The sequence below is a fragment of the Heliconius melpomene genome, chromosome 18 (genome assembly GCF_056956725.1).
Source record: "Heliconius melpomene rosina isolate 202511_hmr_F chromosome 18, ASM5695672v1, whole genome shotgun sequence".
Classification (NCBI taxonomy): domain Eukaryota; kingdom Metazoa; phylum Arthropoda; class Insecta; order Lepidoptera; family Nymphalidae; genus Heliconius; species Heliconius melpomene.
In genome coordinates this window covers 7,233,353-7,254,006 of record NC_140406.1, presented here as the reverse complement: position 1 = coordinate 7,254,006, position 20,654 = coordinate 7,233,353, and the positions used below count along the sequence as shown (strand labels likewise).

Here is a 20,654-nt window from a genome sequence, read left to right as displayed (position 1 = left end):
AATACGTACATATAATATATATGTTTTAGATTCATTAAATGTTGTATAAAACATTGCGTCTATGTAGTGGCTAAACTTCAACGCCGCATTTTGTATTGCCATATAGAGGAAATTTAAATGTAATAATTAATACGGCAATCATTCCGCCGAATAGGAATTACACTAAATTAAACAACTATTAAACTGAGATCCCAAGGCCCCCAGACCTACGTCATTTTAGCAAAGCTGAAATTTTGAGGATTAATAGTTTAAGACACGGATGAGAAACACAGGGCGGGGAGCTGCTTGTGGCCCAATAAACTGTTTACGCAAACATTTCAAAAAATTGAATTTATTTTAACGATTCTCTCTCATTAATTAATGTAGTAGGTATTATAAAATTAATTATAATAAAATGGTACATCATACTAAGCCAAAACAATTTTTTGTGACGATGAGTTTTTGTTTTTTAATTGACCCGTTGATTAAAAAGGTTGCTCACCACACTTTCAAATTACGTAAGTAAGTACGCATACTCTCTTAACTTCATATTAAAATACGAGGGCTTAAAATTTCAGCTTTGCTAAAATGGGACCTTGGGCTATATGAGGATTTTTTTATATCTTCTATATGCTTCATGATTCGTGTTGTATCCAGTATATAGTAAGGCAGGCACATTTGATCCTAATTTCAAATTGCAAAACTAAACGACCTGCTTTGTTTTGTTACATGTCTGGTTCAATTCACTATGAGAAGAGTAGAAAGAATACTTATTTACGGTCAAAACTATGTCATTGTGTACGTTTAGACATTTTTTATAGTTTGTTTGAAATTAGTTATTATGAATTATTCTCGGAAACTGCTAACCATTTTAAGCTTAGAAACTTAAAGGATTTAAATAAAATATGTTTATAAGAAAAATGCATTTATTTATAAATGTAAAAAATGTTTCACAAAATAATATACTATTTAAAAAATATTATATGTTTCATTACATCTTTTAAAAATTAAGTCAAAAAAAAAAATTTGCAGCACAATACAGGAATGTATACTTATACTATGATGAAATAAAAAATAAAATTGTTTATCACAAACTACGTCATGTTGAGAACAATGTGAATAAATGCAAAAAATATTGAATTTAATTAACATTACATGTATAGAAAGTCGTAAACAGTGATATATAAAATAGCCATAGCACCATTTATTGTAATGACAATCTCCATTAGATAAAACTTACAATTATATGTACAATTGTTAACACAATGAAATGTAATAAAAAAGTCAAACTAAACACAGATTTAGAATGACGATAACGAAATTTGTAAAACAATAATTGTGTTGAACGTTATTTTATATTTGGATAATATTATAGAAGCAAATAGAGCAATATCCATTTTTTTAGTAAACTAATAAAAATATTGAATATTTTTAAAATGTTTTTTTGTATAATTAAAATGTTATTTTGTTCTTGTTTTATTACACATGTGTTGTAATATCTCGGTTATAGTCTAAAAGTTACAGGTAATAATAAGCAAAAATATTTTATTTAATTTTCCTAATCTGAATGAAGATTGCTTTATTTGGTTCTACTTGATTCATTTCTTGAGTTAAAATTCCATTTTATCATACATATTGATGTATTGTAATTTATATTACGTAATATTGTAATTGTATATATTATATAAAATATATTTTCTTATAAAAAAATTAAAACTATCATATCCTTTTGAAAATTGTACGTTTTAGATATTCTTAAATCAGATAGCTGGTAGAAAGTTTCTGGATACATTATTTAAATATATGTACTTAATTTATGTACTGGGTGGGATTTGAGTAAGTTTAACGTACAACCTAACATAGTACAATTCACTACAATTGTTCTAAAATGTTCATTTTAATAATTAAGCTACTTAAAAAACGGATATTGATCTCGTTTGTTACTTCATAATCTCAACGGTTGACAACCAAATATAATAGGAATTATAAAAGTATAGATAATTCTTTTTATTTGTTGTTATTTTGTCTTTTCAATATGTTAAGAATTAATGTTATTTATTTTAATTTATTCCATTCCACATGAACTCCATATTATGTATTACATTACTTTATAAAATTATTGCTATACATTTTAACCTTCATTTTATATTTGTAAATTCGTTGCATTTAGTGTATTTGAGACAAGTATGACTAACATTACTTACTGCTAAAGCGATTGTGGCTCAAATATTAATCGGGTAAAACTTATATTGAAAAAAACTAAATGAGTGAATAACAATCCCTTTTCAAATATTAATATTTTGATACAAAATACTATAACGATATTATTAATAACCAATGTAAAATATAATCTTAAAAATTACATTTTATTTGATAGTTGCCGATCCAATTTTTACTTAAGACATACTTATATTTGTCCTTATTTTATTTTACTTTGACGTGATCCAGATATTAATAATATATATATATATATATACTAGACATTATTAATATATATTCCATTAGCTTCACGCTGTATCTCATATAACAGGGTAGACAGAAAGAACGTAGTGTTAGGACTTTCCATTCCTCACTTTCCAACCCATTTGTTAAGACATTGCGTGTTTAGTGGCCGAATTCAACACCACGATATGTGTTGTTAACAGAGCGAGAATATGACAATAAGTCATTACCCCAGAGGGGGAATCGACGCCACAATCTTCGCGTGCCTTTGTGTCACGACTGCCTCAACTACTTATATAATATATTTTTTTAAATATATTTTCACATTACATTATTTCCTATGAAGCACAAGTGCCCATTAATTTCATTATATGTATATGTCCGGGGTTATCGACTGTTATGAAACAGGAAAATTTCTCATCTATGAACATTTGTTTCGCGCTCATTCCAGTCAATTTGATGCAAGCGAGAATCTCCTTTCGTTTCGAGCCTTCTTTGCAACTGAAATAAATAAATGAAATTTACAAGTTGCACTTGAATTTGTATTTGATTGTGTGTACACCGGTGATGGCCCATTACATATGCTCTTTGTTAGTAACGGAGCATGTTCAAAAGAGTAAATAAAGAAGAATACAGAAAAAAGAACGCTTAGTTGTTAAAAATAATGAATAGATTAAAAATTAGAAAATTGACAATAATGACTTTTAAAAATATTAGTCTTTTTTATCATCTCTATAATATTACGAACACATCTAGGCCTCGCTATTTAAGGACCTCGTGCTACAGCAGGAAGTCCTCAAAATGTCAAATACAAATGAATGAATGAACAATGACTGTTTGTAAGACTATGTGGCTTTATTAGTGAATTTTGTCAATATTTGGGGATACTTTATTACGGCAAATTAAGAATATGTTGTAGGTTAACAAATATTAGAGCTATTATAGATTTTTCACACATTTCGTCGCATTGGGTGACATTATAATATACAAAATAAAAATACACTTACGTTTTCCTTTTCCAATTAATTTTCCAATATTGTTTTGGATCAAATGGATTGCTGCCAAAGAAGCAATTACTTCGTATATCCGTATTAGAATTATCTACTTGGTGCAAATCGTTTCTTATATCGATTGGACTTGCAAGTGGAGTTATAACATTTTGTCCGGCTCTGTAAATATAAATAAATATATATTTTTTTCCGTTTCATGCCGCATGTCGCATATAACATGATAGATGGAACCTTGAACCTAGATAAGAGAGTTGGAATCTAACCCACAGTCGCCACGACAACTTCTGAAATATAACTATTTATAACTTAAATATAAGGGGGTCTTAAATTTTTCAAGATTTTGGAGTAGCTTTTTGAACGAAAAAGCGCACATTCCACACATTAATACTAACCTCAAACCTCTCCTCCTATTACGTATAACATAAGTAATATTCCACAATACAATTTCTGACGCCATCGTGACCAATACTAACGGGGGCTGATCTTCATCACAGGGGTGAGGGGTCAAAGGAGTCAAAGGTACCATAGATCTGTACAGACGATCGGGAGTCGGTGAAAATTGACAGAAATTGACCTTTGACTTGTGATGACGAAGGAACTTGAGTTGCTTTTTGTTTTGTATATGCCATATCTGAAAATAATTTATTTAATACTTTATTACACCAACATGATTAAACAAAAAAAATACAAACATTGGTGTAAGGGCGGCTTTATCACCACAGGTGATCTTTTCATAGTAGAGTTTGCTTACCATGAAAAGATCACCTGTAGTGATAAAAAAACACGCTTTCAGGTTAGTGTACAAATGTTCACTAAGTTCGTATAATAAACTTACTTATAAGTTACAAACTATATATTGCATAAAAATACGTATAAAACTATATAAATATATAATAAATACATAAATAAAACAAAATAAATAACTAATAATAAGTTAACGTTTTAGGAAATTTTCACTTATTTCTGCCCACAACGCTATATTATTTTTAATTAGTTATACACATACCACTATATCGCCGGTATCCAAGCCCATAGCTAGTATATTGCCGTCATCGGTCAAAGCACACGAACGTATCTTGAAATTCAGTGTATATTCTTGTATTAAATCTAAATAAGCACGCTCGGATGTCTTTAATTCGAAACTCTGAAAATTTATAGGTTTGTTTTAAAATTTATAATGCTAAATATTTTAAAAGTATACAGGACACTTATGAATTATTATCTTTTGTACATATGTTTATAATTTAAAGTCAATGATGATGTATTGTGTGTTAAGCCCGCGCTTGGTCTTGTTACCAGAGCGAGGATATAGAAATAATATTCATTTGAAACCCCGAGTGAAATTCGAATACAAAACCGTCTCAGGTTAGACTGACAAGTTAAGCCACTGCGCCACGAAGGCCTCAAATGTATTAAAGTATAATTAGCAAAACAAAAAAAAACTTACCTGAAAAGATTTACTAAATTCATCACATACAACTAAAACATTATTTTGAAATGCTGTACACGTTATGCACACATCCATTTGTCTAGCGTTCAATATGGTGGTCAAATTTAATTTTTCATCCCACAATTTGATAGTTGCGTTTGATTTTATAGTAATAAGTCCTAAGTTCGGTATCCAGAAGCAATCAACTAAGTTACTCGCTTCGCAAAGACTTTTTTTATCACAGTTCTTAAATAACCGTTCTTTAGAACTTATGCTGGAATCGCTTCCCGAACTATGAATCTCCGATTGGGAGGATTTCTTTTTAATTCCTGAAAATATATAAAAAAGTGATGATTTGAGCTTTTGTTATTAAAAAATATATATGAAAAAAAAAAGAATTTTGAAATTTAATTAATCAATAGAGAATTATTATTTTATGTCAACTTGACGTTTAATTTCGTATAAAGCAGGATAGAGAGAAGGAACTTAGTGGTAAGAGACAATCGTTGTCCAATTTCCCCCCAATTTTCGGGACACTTGTGTTAACAGCGGAACTCCACGTCGCACCTTATCTTTCAAGAAAATAACAATTTAATATTAATCCCCTGAGTGGGAATCAAACCCACAAGCACATAGTATACAGGGTGGAATTGTCAGCACCACTTTAAATGAAACCACAGTTTTAACTACTCTATAAAAGCCTAATATAATTCGGGAAAAAAATAATTCCCAAAAATGAAAAAGTTATTTTTTCAAACAAAATAAATAATAAAATAATCGTTTTAAAATAAAACGCCATTTGTAAAGTATAACATAGGCACGCACACACTTACCTGTCAAATCGGAAACATCGCACACGTATGTGTGCGTCACACGAAATACAGGTATGGATAAAAATCGTGAAATGAAAAAAAATTCCTACGTCCAAACTGTTGAGGTACCTTGATTAATTTCTTAGGTGTGGGTTTGAAATATATTATCCTATATGCAGTTTGAATAAAAGAAGCGCTGCCTCTTCCACCCTGTATAATAATTCGTCTATTTTAAAAATAAGTAAAAAAATGTAAGAAAAAAATTTAGTAACCTTGTATATCATTTAATATTTCCTGCGATCCTAGATTGGCGTTACCACGTTCTAACATCTCCGGTTTCCATTCGCCATTTTCTTTCAACATGTACGCCATTAAACATCTATTTTTGCCGGCGACCATTAATAAATCGGAATTAACAAAATTCATGTAAATCACCGCACTATTTACATTTAAGATGTCTCTTTGTTCTTTGGTTCTTATTGTGAATTTTTTTACAATTCCACTTTTTAGACCACATATGATGTAGTGATTGCACGGCGATATCTTAACTTTTGTTATATGATCATCTGAATTTGATTGTATTTCTGTTATTAGTTTTCTACCACGCATTACCTGAAAAAAAAAAATGTATACTTAAGCTAATTCTTAAGCAAAGTGTAAAAGCAAAAAAACAGAAAGAATAATAAATTGTAGAAGTCACTCACTATAAAATTAATATTTATTTGTTTATAATATATACATTTTACTACACAAAAACCACGTAGATGTAATTTTAATAAAAAATAACGGCCAAGCGCGAGTCGGGCTCTCCCGACAAAAGACAACAGACATAAATAAAACCAGGCAAATACAAAAGAAAACAAGATACCTTAACATTATTCCTATCATCGACAATGGCCAACAAAGGGTGCGCCATACACTCTGCATTACCATTTGTAATTCCTCTCAAATTCAACGGTTTTAATGAATGCCTGTCTAAGCTCATTGTGGCTCTCATTACATTTCTTTTTTCTTTCGTTTTCATATTAACAAATGATTGGTGTCGTTTAGGTGTCGACGGCGTACTTTGTATATCAGTTGTTAGAGTTACAGTGCTGGGCGTGGGTGTGAGTGGATAAAGTGCATTTACAAAGCTAGCATCGAATTTCGTTGTTAAACGAACTTTGCTGTGGAAAATGGTGAATTAATATATATTTTTAAAATAATTACACGTTTTATTACACGACTTATTTACACGACATTAAGTGTCGAATTACACGTTTAAAATATTAGAAATGATGAATTATTAGCTTAATTTGTAATTTGTTATTATTGTACAAAGGTGTATTACGATTAAATTCACACTATGTAATCGTAATGTGAATGCGATCATAATACACCTTACACTATAACTATTATGTTAATCATTTAATAATTTTGTAAAATGTTGCCGCCTTCTTGTTCATATCTGGTATTCATCTAAATATTATATACAAAATGCTCTAATGAGTGTTAAAAATGTCTATATTTTTTTGCGTCCTCTACATTTAGCAGCATAAAAAAATATTCAATAAGGTCGACGAGTCGTGGACGCCTTAAAGTTATAGATGGCGTATATTGAAAAAAAATATTTTGATATTTTCCTTTTCTGAAAGTGAACACCTTACGCCCTTAAAGATGACCACGACTATATATAGTACGGGCCACTTTATAGTTAAACTACAAGTATATATTTAACCATAACAATTTTTCCTGGCAATGCATATAAATATACACAATTAGGTTAATAATACTTTACCCATTATCTCTTTCCCTGTTAATAGTGGTATAAGCGTCCAAATACCAAACTTTGGCACTATTCTCCGCATCATCCGTTCCAGTGAGAAGTACATCCGGACCGGCTTCCAGTTCATCCCATGATATTTCACTTACTGACATTGATACTACGTTACTGAAATGTTTTCTCGTATTTATTCATTTATATGTATGTAGTTACATTAAAAAAATACAAAATGTGGGAGACAGAAGACAAAGCGAGTTCCGTTACTCAACAAGGATTTCAGTCAACTGTCCAAAGCCGGAGAGTAAAAAAAATCCTCCAAGCGAGATTCGAACCCATATCCGATACAAAACATCTTTTATCTATTAATTATCAAAATGAAATAGTATAATACATTTTACAAAAAGAAACAAAAAGAGGCTCAATTTCATATATCCCATTATTGACTATATTATTATTAAAATAAAATAGTCTAAAAAAAACTTACCCTCTCTTATTTTCCATGTCCAGTATATGAACATAAGTTTTTAAATCAACACAAATAACTCTACTATCGTTAGTAGATACAAACAACAAGGAACCAGACTTGTTCACAGCTATTGAAATAAAACTAATATTATCTTTGACGGCACCACTCGTTATGACCTCTTTGCATTCACGATCACTACAGTTTTTGTTGAATCTGCGTAACATTTTGTATTCGTATTGCATTACTTGTTTCTCTTTTAGTATTATTACTTTGTTTGTACCTAGAAGCAAAAATTCGAAAGGTCAGAATCAGAATCGCGTTACGTTAAATTTTTATACGAGTAAGATGTCGTCGTGACACAGTGGCAAAACTTCTGACTGTAAGCGCAAAGGCCGTAAGTTCGATTCTCATTCGAGGAATAAAATATTCTCATTTTCTCGTTTTAGTAACTAGCTCTAGCACTAGTGAGTTCTGCCATTTACCACGCCACGTTTCAAAATTGGGAGTTGTTTTAACACTAGGCTATCAGGGCAGGTAAAGGAATACATACCCTGATGTATGCGGTATACAACGTGAAGCTAAAAAACAAAAGAAAAATGCATATATAGTACTTACCAGGCACAATAACAATATCTAAAACACCTCCCGTATCATCAAAACTATGTTTCTCCCCTGTCTTCAAGTCCAATATATCCAAACTTTTATTAGTAGCCACTAATACTGTATTCTCATAATTGCTGGGAACACAACATGATATCTGTATATCTTTATAGCTTTCACTGAGACAATATTTTATATCGCCATTGGTATTATAAACGTATATTACGTGTGAAGTGTGTGTTATTAAAGTTTCATCGTGGTTGGACCAGCGGCAGTTGATGAATGGCATGTTGGGCAATGAAATTATTACGTTGCTTGGAAAATTATTATTGTGGGCCTCTTCTGCTTCTGTAATTTTTTTTTTTTTATAAGAGTTAGAATTTCGAAAAACCAGCCAAGTACGATTTGGGCTCGCCCACCGAGGGTTCTGACCGTTATCGTTGATCTAAACAGTAAGTATAATATATAAAAACTAACAAGCTCTACTTCATACAGTATGCGGCCAAATCGAAGTCTAAGCAGTCGTATCTTTGATTGCATTGAATTAGAACTTTAATTTTTTGTATACTCCAAAAAACAATTGTCCTGGATATTAAAAGTGTACGCGATTTTCAGAAAAATTGTATTACCAAGTGAATTTTAGTGTTCCATTTTTTCTTTTGAGGTACGGAACCCTAAAAACATAAAATTCTTACCTTCTTCTATAATCCCATCACATTGTTGTATATCATCGACGTACCATATTCGTAAAACGCCATTTTCGTCTAATGCAGCTATGAAGGGCAAGTTTGAAGGACACGCGCCCACCCAATGTATGGGGGAAGTACAATGGAGTTCTTTCTTGAGTTTGTTTGTTGATATGTGAAATAACTGTAAAGAAATTATTACTTCTAATTTCTGTTAGTTAAACGTAAGAAACATAAAGAAATGGTTAATTACATAAATATGTAAATAACTGTCAATATATAATAATAATATAATTTTTGTATTTTTTATATACATATATCCTTTGCACTTTTAAGTCATAATATCATAATTTAATGACTTTTTCATAATTATCACTATACAACAGTCGATCAAATCGATGTTAATTGATTTAATTAACTATATAAAGGAAAAAAAAATACTAGAAATTATGATTATATTAATAAATAATATAATAATAACATAATATAAACCTTAATCATCCCAGTCTTTGTACCAATTAATACATAATCTCCGAGGAAGCATACAGATTTTATAGGTTCCTTGACATCTATTGTTGAATATCTCGTTTCATCCACATTTTGTTCATGTCTAAAACATAAATAAGAAGTTAAAAAGCAAATCGGAATGAAAATGCTATATTGTTTTAGCTTCACGTTGTATCTCGCATATAGCTAAGTATACGCAAAGGGAACCTAGTGTTCAGACACTCCATCTTCCATGCGCCACTTAGTTTACAAAACACGGGCTTACAAAATCACATTATTTTTGTATTTATAATGCAGATATTGCTACGGTCTAATAAAACAAAGCTCAGCTTTCAAATTTAATAAGTATTTCTTCGAACAATGTTTCTAAACGGTCCTATTAGGAACAAATCACTCTTTGCCTGTTCTACAAAACTCTTGGAAATAAAAAAAAACTAATATAACATACAAATAAATTTACTATACTTACAAAAACTCAAAATAGAGTTCATTTAGACTACACCTGTCTTGTGCTATTTCCCACGCTTTCATGTAAAGTATGCCTTTGGACTCGTTCTGCAGTATGCTCTGTACTATATCTGTGCACGGATATCTATATAAATCAATGCCGTACGTGCTTAAATATTCCTTTACGTTGTATAGCAAAGCTTTATCTATATCCTGGAAATTTTAATGAGAATGTTATATTATAAAGATGTTTTGTCAAAAAATATAGTACGGTCGACGAGTCGTGGCCAACCTGGACTTAGCTGTAGCCGATTGGATTAGATTTTAAGATTTGCGTACAACCCTGAAATCCTAATTTCAAGACGTTCACAAAATATCGTTACTACTGTAGATAAAATATATAAATGTTTCAATTTCTGTATACAAGTATTATGACGTAAATAAACCAAGTGGTAAAGCAAAAAATTTCAAATACGACCATCCTGGTGAAAATGTCACTAAAATTGGGCGTAATTTCTATATAATAGCGTGAAGCTAAAAAAAATACTCACATCATTCACAATATAATTCTCATATTTCTGCAAATCCAATATGACATCGGCCGGACCCGTCAACCTAACTTTATTGCCCAAGAATTTCAAATTCAAATACAACTTATTAAATAGACTCCACATATTATTTAAATTTTTCGTATGTCCTAAGTGATATCCCACATACAATGCTATATAACCATCGTCCTCAATCTGTATGGGATAATTGTTTACACCGTACTTGTAGCTTGTTAGGAGGCCGCTATGAAGTTTCTTTATGTCATCTTCATTAGAGCTACTTCTCAAATAACTCATAATTAAATCGTGTATTTCATATGTATAATCATGTTTATCCTCGTCATAGAACACAATTATAAGTGATTTGCTTCGTAATTGTTGTATTATAATGTCAATTTCGGTGGTGGTTTTGTTCCATAGCTTGCTGAGCACGTTTGCCGACAGTTTAACATTGTCGGGTAATATTGCGAGCATTTTGAATAGTTTCAGCAAATCCGGCTTTAGGGAGTTTATACAGAATTCTATTGTTTTCATAGGATTTACGTCTGATCTTGAGAAGTTGCTGATAAAATATCGTGAATATTGTTTATATTGTATTTTTTAAATTATCAAAATAAATTTCATATATTTGAATTGTTTATATATTTTTAAAAAATCTATGTAAAGGTAATAACAAGCATTTAAATTGTAAATATTGAATTTTGACGCCTACTTTTAACGTAAAACATAAAGTAATAGTATAATCACTTTTTGTTCAATATTTATAATTTATCTACAACAACGTAAACGATAAAACCCTTAATAACATATACTTATTTATGTACTATACATACAGGGCTCCATTCCAACTAACTATTAACCGAATACTAAGAATTTTAAAAGCTTTATAATAATTACAAACTGTAATATTATTTTAAAAAATTATATTAGGTAAGAAGTCTGTCAGATTTATTATGATTTTGTAGGTCATATCTGACTGGACACGCCATGGTCGTGTATTCCTATAACTAGTGACTGATTAAGAAATTAAATTCTTAAATTCTTTGCGTCTATATTAGTTAATGCATGCAAGTAAAAAAATCTCAGATAAAAAATGTCAATTAGAGATTTTTCCAGAAACATCCGTACAGTTCCAAACATTTGACCCATTTGGAAATTGAATCTTAAAAAATTAACTTACAATATAAGCTCCTTTTTCTCTAATTTATTTATATAATAATTCCAACGTCTGGTATCGTGCACCAACCGCTCTTTATTCTCTGCTAGTTCAGCACCAATCAACGCTATGTGAAACGGACTGCCTTTACATATTTCGTGTAATTTTTTTGCTTGTCTCGGTAATTTTTTTTCATCTAACTCTAAACATGATGCAAATAAAGCTAATGATTCGTCTTCAGAAAAGTGATTTTCTATCTGAAAGTAAGAAAAGAATATCAATCATTATTGTTTAAAATTGAGGCAGTCGTGGCGCAATGGAAACACATCTCAGCGTAAATAGGAAAATTGTAGGTTAATTTTTCATGGGGATGATATATTTAAAGTGTATATATTCTACTGCTCGTATCCGAGCGCATCAAAAAGTATGGAAATAGTTGTAAAGTCCACGCAAATGAAGTTGCGGGCCGCCACTAGTTAAATATAACGTAAGTGCAAATAGCTCTATTGTGCAGTATAATGAAATATATGGATTGTATATAGATATTATTTACATAATAGTTATAAACAAACACCACAAAAAAAACATGGATTTCTTTCCAACATCACCGATTTCCGACTAAGATCTATTATATATTCGAACGAATCATACCACAAAAAAGTATATAACATACAAATTTACTCACTTTAACAATTTGCGGGTGAAAATTACTAACAACATTATTATCACGCGTCGTCACCAATATTTTACAGCCGATGTCGAATCCTTCTACGCATATTTTTTCATTTACTTCGTCGAGAACTAATAAGCCATCTTTCAATGGTTGTTCGGCGAAAAGTGATTTTAATTTGTCTTTTAGATCTTGCCAAGTAAAGTCGTAGTTCGACAAAGAGTCCGCGTTGGAACCAATGCTAGACATGGATATTGATGAGTTCATGTACGATGTGTTTAATGAAGCCTTACGATATAACCTGGAAATTATTTTTATATGAAAGTAAATAAATAATGTATATTATTTTATTTTATTTATATTCTTTATTATACAAAAAAAATAAAAAAATGTACAATAGGCGAGCTTAACGCTAACAAGCAAAAAGCTATTATATGTGAAACGTAAGAAATGTGTGTGCATAAAAATATTTTGGGTAGTTTGACATGTAAAATTTGGATAGTTGAACATCGAAGGGGTAGAGTACGGTAAAGAGCGAGGTTTTTAGTCAAATTAGCAATTTTTACAAGCCAATTTTATGTGAATGCAATAACCCTCATGCATGCCTCAAGAATAAAGAAAAATGTTTGAACTAATAAAAAAGATTAAAGGCATTCATTCGATGGCTATCGAGAAAATATAGCGCATATTAATGTTAGATAATTTTAACATTCATATGACTTTGTCAGTTATGCGGTGTGAATAACTGATTGAACTAATATTAACTATGACGTATCATGAAAATTTTGTATTTAATATAGAGAGATCCTTTGCTAGGCGATAATTGTTGTGAAACATCATGTTATTATAATAATAGAGTATTACTCTATGTTCTTTTACTACATAGGGTCATAATATAAAAAAAGAAAAATATTTCATAAAAAGTTACTTATAAATAAATAAATAAATGGAATAGATTATACCTACATGAAAACTATAAACTACAGTTTTTTTGGTCGTATAATTTTTCTATTACAATATAAATTTGGTAAAAGTTATTATTTAAATACGATATATAAGAGTCTTGTTGCACTGAATCATTTAGTTCAAATCTTAATAAGCTCAAATGCTAATGCATGTTATATTACCAAAACCTCGCGTGGTTAGCACAATTACTCATAATATGTGAATTTTAAACTTACTTGTTCTGTTGAGCAATGACGTCGTCTACAGTCTTACAGTTCCCCAAATTGAGCCAATACACAACACCGTTGAAGTCCGAAGTGATGAGTTCCGAATTCGTTCGCAACACGCTAATAGCTAAAGTAGTTTTCCCACAGCCAGACATACCATGTAGAGCCAGAATATTATGTCGCGTCAATTGACGTAATTTTGATAATAATTGTTTTTCCTTAAAAAAATAAAAAAAGTCTAATAGTGTAAAAGGAAAATGTAAATATTCCATCAACAAATTATTATCATGCCTAATGTATATGCCTATGTAATGTATATGATGTATCTACCATACATCTAAATTTGGTATTAAAATAAAATATATATACGGTTGGCAACAATTTTCAAAAGTTGAAGCTTCCATTCATATTCTACAAATGTTATAATAAAATTAAGTAAAACACCAATATATTATTTAATAGTTATAAAAAAAAATGATAAAATTAATAGTTGTAAGTACAAAGTTCGACTAACAGTAATTAATACATTTCATAGTTTAAAATATGCATGTGATGCAGTTTACGTAGGGTTAATGACACCAATACGCAGAAATGGATCCTTATAAAAACCTTTCATATCTCGAAATAGTTAGCAGAAACATGACTAATCTACAAAACATGATTTAATTATTATGAACGTTATTCCGTTATAAAAATATTATTATTTTGCAATTCTGAATAATATTTACTTGTACAATATAATTACTTTATATTTTTCACAGCAAAATCGTGTTATAAAGGAAAATAAAAAAATTGCGGAAAACTTCAATTATAATGTCTTTTAATTGTGAGTTTGTAAAAGTAACTACAAATTCGAAAAAATTAAAGGTTGGTGTGAATGTATGTGATATTATAATTTTTATTCCTCTTGATTCCAACCCGAAAGTATACATATACTGAGTATATTTATTTTTTAAATGTATGCTGAAACTTTTGCAATTATAGAATGCGAATACAAATACGAACGTTGATACATTCGTCCTATTAAATGTAAAATATATGTCTAAAGAAAAAAGCAGGCAAAAGACATTTGTTTTAAATACACATAACAACTGTAAAAATCATTATATAAAAAGTACATAGATTTTTCAACTTACCAAAAGAGATCTTTTAACAAAATGATCAGGCAATCTTGGCACATCGCCTCTACTGAGGCTATCCTCAAAACTGCCCATATCGCTGTCGACAGTCAGCAGTTTCCATAGCCAGGCGTGGTTTTCCTCCAAAGTATCTACAAATGTCTCATAAGCACTATTACTGCTCTGGGATATTAGTTTTAGAAGATACCTTGTTTTATATACTCTATCAGCCTGAAACGATAGAAATTTTCCTTATATAATTAATAGCTTTTGGTTTTGGTTAATTTTGGTTTTCAAATTCCAAATGGGGCAAATTGCAAGTTATTAGTAAAAGTATATTACTCTTTCATAATTAGTCCTGCATTAGATTTAAATGATTAAACAGACTTAAAGATTTCGTATAACAAAGATATCGTTTAATTTTGGTTTCCCAATCTACCTTGTCGAGGTTCGCGATGTATTCGAAATCTTCGCTAGTTATAGCCTGCTTAGCTAACAGATCGTCTAAAATGTCCATAACATCAAGATCTTGGACGATTGCTTTGTGGTGTATCTGGAGCAATTTCCGGTTTTTACCAGCCATCGTATCTGATTGTAAGTCATCTGTAGGCAAATAAATAAATATAGGTACATACCTCAAATTTACACATAATTTTGTTAAATAATTAAACATTGGTGTAGAAAAATGGCCGTCAAGTTTACGTTAATGTTTGTTCATCATTATTTTAAATAGTAGGTACATCATTTTAGTTGTTTGAAGGCCATTATCATACGTTAATAATTCGGTCGCCGTTATAATAGAGACGTCGTAATATACCGACGAAAACATTTTCATAGTTTGTTCTAAAATAATGATTTATTTTATTAGGACGAATTTCATCTGGGTTTATAAGCAAAAGTGGTATCATTTATTATCTCCCGTGCGGGAGAGCTTAATATATAAAATTAGATCAATACTGACTAAATAGTTTACCTACTAGTTGTTGATTTTAAAATATCATTATACTATTGATTTATAAACGCCAGAATCTTCAAAAGCATTTTAAGCAAAATAATATATGAAATTGTAACGAAATTAGAACTACTTGTATACTGTATGTGTTAAAAATATACACATACAGAATACAAGTAGTTCTAAAGAATAACATTTATAGAATATAAAATTTTTCGAAATAAAATGTTTTGTATTTTGTGTAAGTTTATGTACAATATTAGTTCTGCCACTCAACACCCAATGCCTCCAGAATTCGGCAGAAAGTGGGGAACGGTGTCTTAACAATAGGTTCCCTCTGCCTACCCTGCTGTGTGCGGGATACAGCGTGAAGCTAATTATTTTTTTTTAAATGCCAAAAATTATTCAGCCATACTGTTAATTGACATTGTTGATATGTAGGTTTAACTTCTATAAAAGATTCGTGAACCACATTGTATTATAACAATACCTACATATATATGACCTACAAGCTTAACATCAGCAAAACAGCTGATGAGTGTAAACCTGTTTTCATTTAATGCCTTTGAACGTATAAAGGGGTTAGGAGACTGTCCATTTACCATTATTTTAAATATGAAAAATTGTCAATTGTAAAGAGATTATGTGTTTAGATAAAAAGTCATAGTTACCCTTAATATCGTAATAAAAAAAAACAAATTTATTCTAAAGTCGTCATTTGGTATTAGACATAAAAAATAGTTGGTTTAACATACAAAATCATATAATAAAAGAAAATTACATAAGCTTAGAGAGAGAGAGAGAGAGGTGTGGCAAATATGTAGGAGCTTTTAAAGTAATCTAAGCTTTGCTGGCTTATAAGCTGAGTACCAGTGAAAAAAAGTGAAGGGACAGGAATGAACAGGTAGAAACCAATTAGTTATTAACTTGATGGCATCTGTAAACCTTACGATATGTGACGATGCTCTATAATTAGGATAGGTACCGAAAAACGACAAAATACCGTAAAAAATATGAAAAGTAAAAATTAAAAAAACCCATATACGTAGGCATTAAAAATACGGCGTTAGTACTACAATAATTTGATACTTTATTTCAAATAAAACAATTACAAAAATAAATATTATGCAAAATACAAAGTCTAATAGAATATCATATTCATACGTAACTACTTACTATTGATGACACTATAATTTTAAATTTTAAACATAATTTCTAGTCATATTTACGTCATTTCATAGTGTTTACTTATCTACTCTAGATGTTACATTTTCAATTTTGTATACTAAAATTACATCTATATATGAACCTATTTAACGCATGATACAATGATTACGTAGGTGGTGGTGGTATGGTCCTAATAAATTATACAAATTATACTAAATATGTATTATTTGTAGGTATTTTATAGTTGTTAATTATACATCATTATCGTAAGGGTTGTAGATTCCAATCTAGTACCTAAATGAAAACTTTAAGCTCCCATTTATTATAAATAAAGCGTGATTTATTATAACTGAAAAATATAAAAAACAAACAATATTTAATTAATTGCAATAATTATCTGATAAAAATAATTTATCAAATTACCATAATGGGAATGGCATATTAGTTCCGAAACCACTTAAGATTGCTTTTCAAGGGGTCATCAATAACAATTAGTAATTCACTGACTCACCTGATAACAAAATATAATAATTATATACTATGTAATACCTTATAATAATAAATTATAGTGTAAAGGAAGTGAGATCTAGAAAACCTACGTCACAAAACACGCGACGAGAGCACGAAGCTATACTACTGCTATACTAAGCTATAAAGTCCAGTATACACTATTGGCACACAACTGAAACTAATGGTGTCTTACAAACAACTAATAGATTTTTTGTATGTATTCAAGTAAAGGAGTTTCCAATATAACCTTGCAGATTCGTGCCACCTACACGACAACGAGATGAATACACATATCGAAATACGAGTACGAGTGTGTCATTGACCTTACATTGATTGTCAAGGTTGGCTTTAAAGTTGAATAATTAAGTAAACTCATATGGAATTTGATGTTAGAATGCAAATTATTTTTGAACTATGTTAAATGTTTTAATCATCACAAAAAAAGTAAATATTTCAGCCGTGGATCATATTCGAAATTTGTATAAACAGTTAATAAAGAAACAACATACCTATAACTTTAAATAGTAACAACAAACAAATATATACAGTATCTAGTCCTAGGCAAGGGCCTAGTGCCCAAGGGGGCACTCCTGAATTTAGGGCCAAATGAAAGGAGCCATGTGTGATAAAGACGGAAATGAGGATATATAATTTGAGATATATATGAAAAGTTGTTAACAGATTAACATAGTCAACTATAGAAAATTCAAATAGATATAAATGAAAATAAAATTTGACGTTCAATATGGTAGTGCATATTATATGATTAAAATATATAATTAATTTGTTCAATTTTCTACTCAAATTTGAAACATTGCATGTCGTAGAGCTTAATGCTGCGCTTTGTTGTAAATTATTCTTTCCCCTGAGTGGGGATAAAAGCATCCCATTTACAATCAGATGATATCCAACTGTACTACAATAGCTCAACTACATTTAATTTAAGATAATCTTATTAATAATTTTAATTGTAATAATTTTAAAACAATATTATATTTGTAGTAAGGAGTTAACTCCTTACTACAAATACAAATATATGAATTTCCTAATGGCACCTGTATTTAGTTTACTAGGCCAAGGGTGCTTTATCATGATTTGAACTAACATAAGTAATTTAGGATGGGTATTGATACATGTGGGAAAACTTTGTGGTCACATGATAAGTGTCTTGATAATAATGTATGTGGAAGCAAATTGTTTGTAATTATATATATAATATATAGTCACTACAATTTTTTGAGGTCATTATGTACAGTTTCAATATGTATGATTTTTGTAACTTATTATATCCTATATATAAATTAAAAATATTTTTAAAAAGGCTATTAAAAAGTATATTAACCAACTTAAATAATAAATAAAAATCGAAAAACTCATTGAACCTACACTAGGGTCACAAATCTAAGACATTGATCTGAGCTCCGCACTCTGTAATGAGATAGGTCTGTTATCCCTGTAGTGAATTCATACAATGCTGAGTAGTTTCTTCTCTACTACTAAATAATATTTTTTATAGTTGAGGGGCATAATAAGTGTAGTTTCTGAAGACGAAAGACGAAGAATAATACAAAGTTATCTACAATTATTAGATATAAGTAGATTTTGTTTAGCTGTCTTCTGTATGTTGTTAAGTGCAGAATGGGTAGAAATTTCAAGATTTTACATGTTGAGAGGTGAAGACAGTGACAAAATGAAAACAATTTAGTCTTCCGATGTGAATCAAACCCACAATCATTGTTTACAGAAAGATGTTGTGCCGACATGCCACATTATCCTTCTTAGTTTATATCTACATATAAATCATCATTCATATAGTTTAAAGGAAAAATGAGAATAAAGAAAGAGGTGATGATAAATAATATATAATTATCAATATCAATAAAAACAATAAGAGACAGGCAAGAAGATGAAGAATTAATATTTGAAATACATTAAGTGAAGTTATAACATACAAAGCACTTAAAATATATTAAATATATTAAATATTTATTTCTATTTCATTTAAATTATAAGTGGGGATACCACTACCACTTTCATGTGACTCATATACAATGCTAACATATTTGAGAGTAAAAAAAGCATTATTTACTCCAACCAATTATAGTAAAATAATATCCTTATAATATATAATATATTATAAGGATATTATATTATCAATAAACATAAAAAAATGTATCATATAACAGTAAAAAATATATTTGCTGTAAATACTACATCTATTTATCAGATTTTATCATTTCAAATATAATAAATAAGAAAGTAAACACAGTTTATTTCATTTTGAACTTTTAATGCAAAGCTTTAAGTTACGAAAGAATTTAATAATATAAAGTGTTGTGAAAAAATATTATGATTTTAGTTTAGTCTTTATTTTGGTGTGAAAGAAAAACTTAAGATATTGTACCCCTATATAAAATAAGATCTAATTCTAATATTATAATTTCTACAAAAACAATGTTTGGTCTAAGTAGACAAGAAAAATTAAGCATATGAATACTTACTCCTTTATGAAGGGATATTGTTATCGTGTCGTGGTACTTTTAATGGTAACGAATACTGAATGAGTTATTTACAAATTATTTTTAATTATATCAGCGTCCTTTCTTCAGAATTTGTTTCTAACACAGTTCTAGCGTTTAGCACCAAAATAACAAAGCAAACAAACACTGCACTACGACTAGTTTTAAGTTATCTATATGGCACTTCGCGTTGCACTCGTCCGTTTGTTTTTGAGTGTTGCAACTTGCAAGCTGCAAGCTAATAAAGAGTGAGGTATACATGCATTAAGTCATTTAAAACAATTTCATTGGTTAGGATATTTAAAATAGATCTGTGATTGGTCTGTAATAGGTAATGTCATGACTGTCAAACGATTATAGATAATATATTAATTTAATAGGTCTATTATCTTTGGATGTATCAATTAAAAAAAATCTCTGAACTATTTATTTTAAATTATTAATTACGTATATAAAGTTAAAGTACCAATTAATGTATAAAAATAAAACTGTAATATTAATCAAATGTTTAATAACAATAACATTAAATTTAGAATTTAAAGAAAATATTGGTGATAGAAATCAATCAACTTAGATGGCGCCACTGGGATAAAGCAATAAGTGAATGTGCACAAAAAGTGATATTTTTATATTTTAAACAGAAAAATAGAAAATTATTATACAATTTTGATTTATGGTATGTAATATATACTTTAAATTTTA

At 29.5% G+C, this 20,654-nt stretch overlaps 1 protein-coding gene across 2 annotated transcripts; it reads right to left on the bottom strand.

The window, feature by feature from the left end:
* Nucleotides 1-887: 887 nt before the first annotated feature.
* Dark (Death-associated APAF1-related killer) lies at nucleotides 888-20,165 on the bottom strand. 2 transcript variants are annotated; one of them, XM_085202484.1, is made up of 20 exons: nucleotides 19,935-20,165; nucleotides 15,244-15,407; nucleotides 14,823-15,035; nucleotides 13,696-13,904; nucleotides 12,530-12,815; nucleotides 11,869-12,101; nucleotides 10,692-11,250; nucleotides 10,163-10,353; nucleotides 9,679-9,796; nucleotides 9,196-9,370; nucleotides 8,516-8,848; nucleotides 7,919-8,180; nucleotides 7,450-7,602; nucleotides 6,541-6,838; nucleotides 5,945-6,284; nucleotides 4,879-5,189; nucleotides 4,438-4,575; nucleotides 3,824-4,062; nucleotides 3,429-3,590; nucleotides 888-2,922 (listed from the first exon to the last, which is right to left on the bottom strand). In XM_085202484.1, the coding sequence occupies exons 2-20, from the start codon at nucleotides 15,385-15,387 to the stop codon at nucleotides 2,760-2,762; spliced, it is 4,527 nt and encodes a 1,508-aa protein (XP_085058610.1). In that variant the 5' UTR covers nucleotides 15,388-15,407; nucleotides 19,935-20,165; the 3' UTR covers nucleotides 888-2,759. The 2 variants fall into 2 exon arrangements, with proteins under 2 accessions (XP_085058610.1, XP_085058611.1); XM_085202485.1 differs by lacking the exon at nucleotides 19,935-20,165 and adding an exon at nucleotides 17,347-17,429.
* Nucleotides 20,166-20,654: the final 489 nt, after the last annotated feature.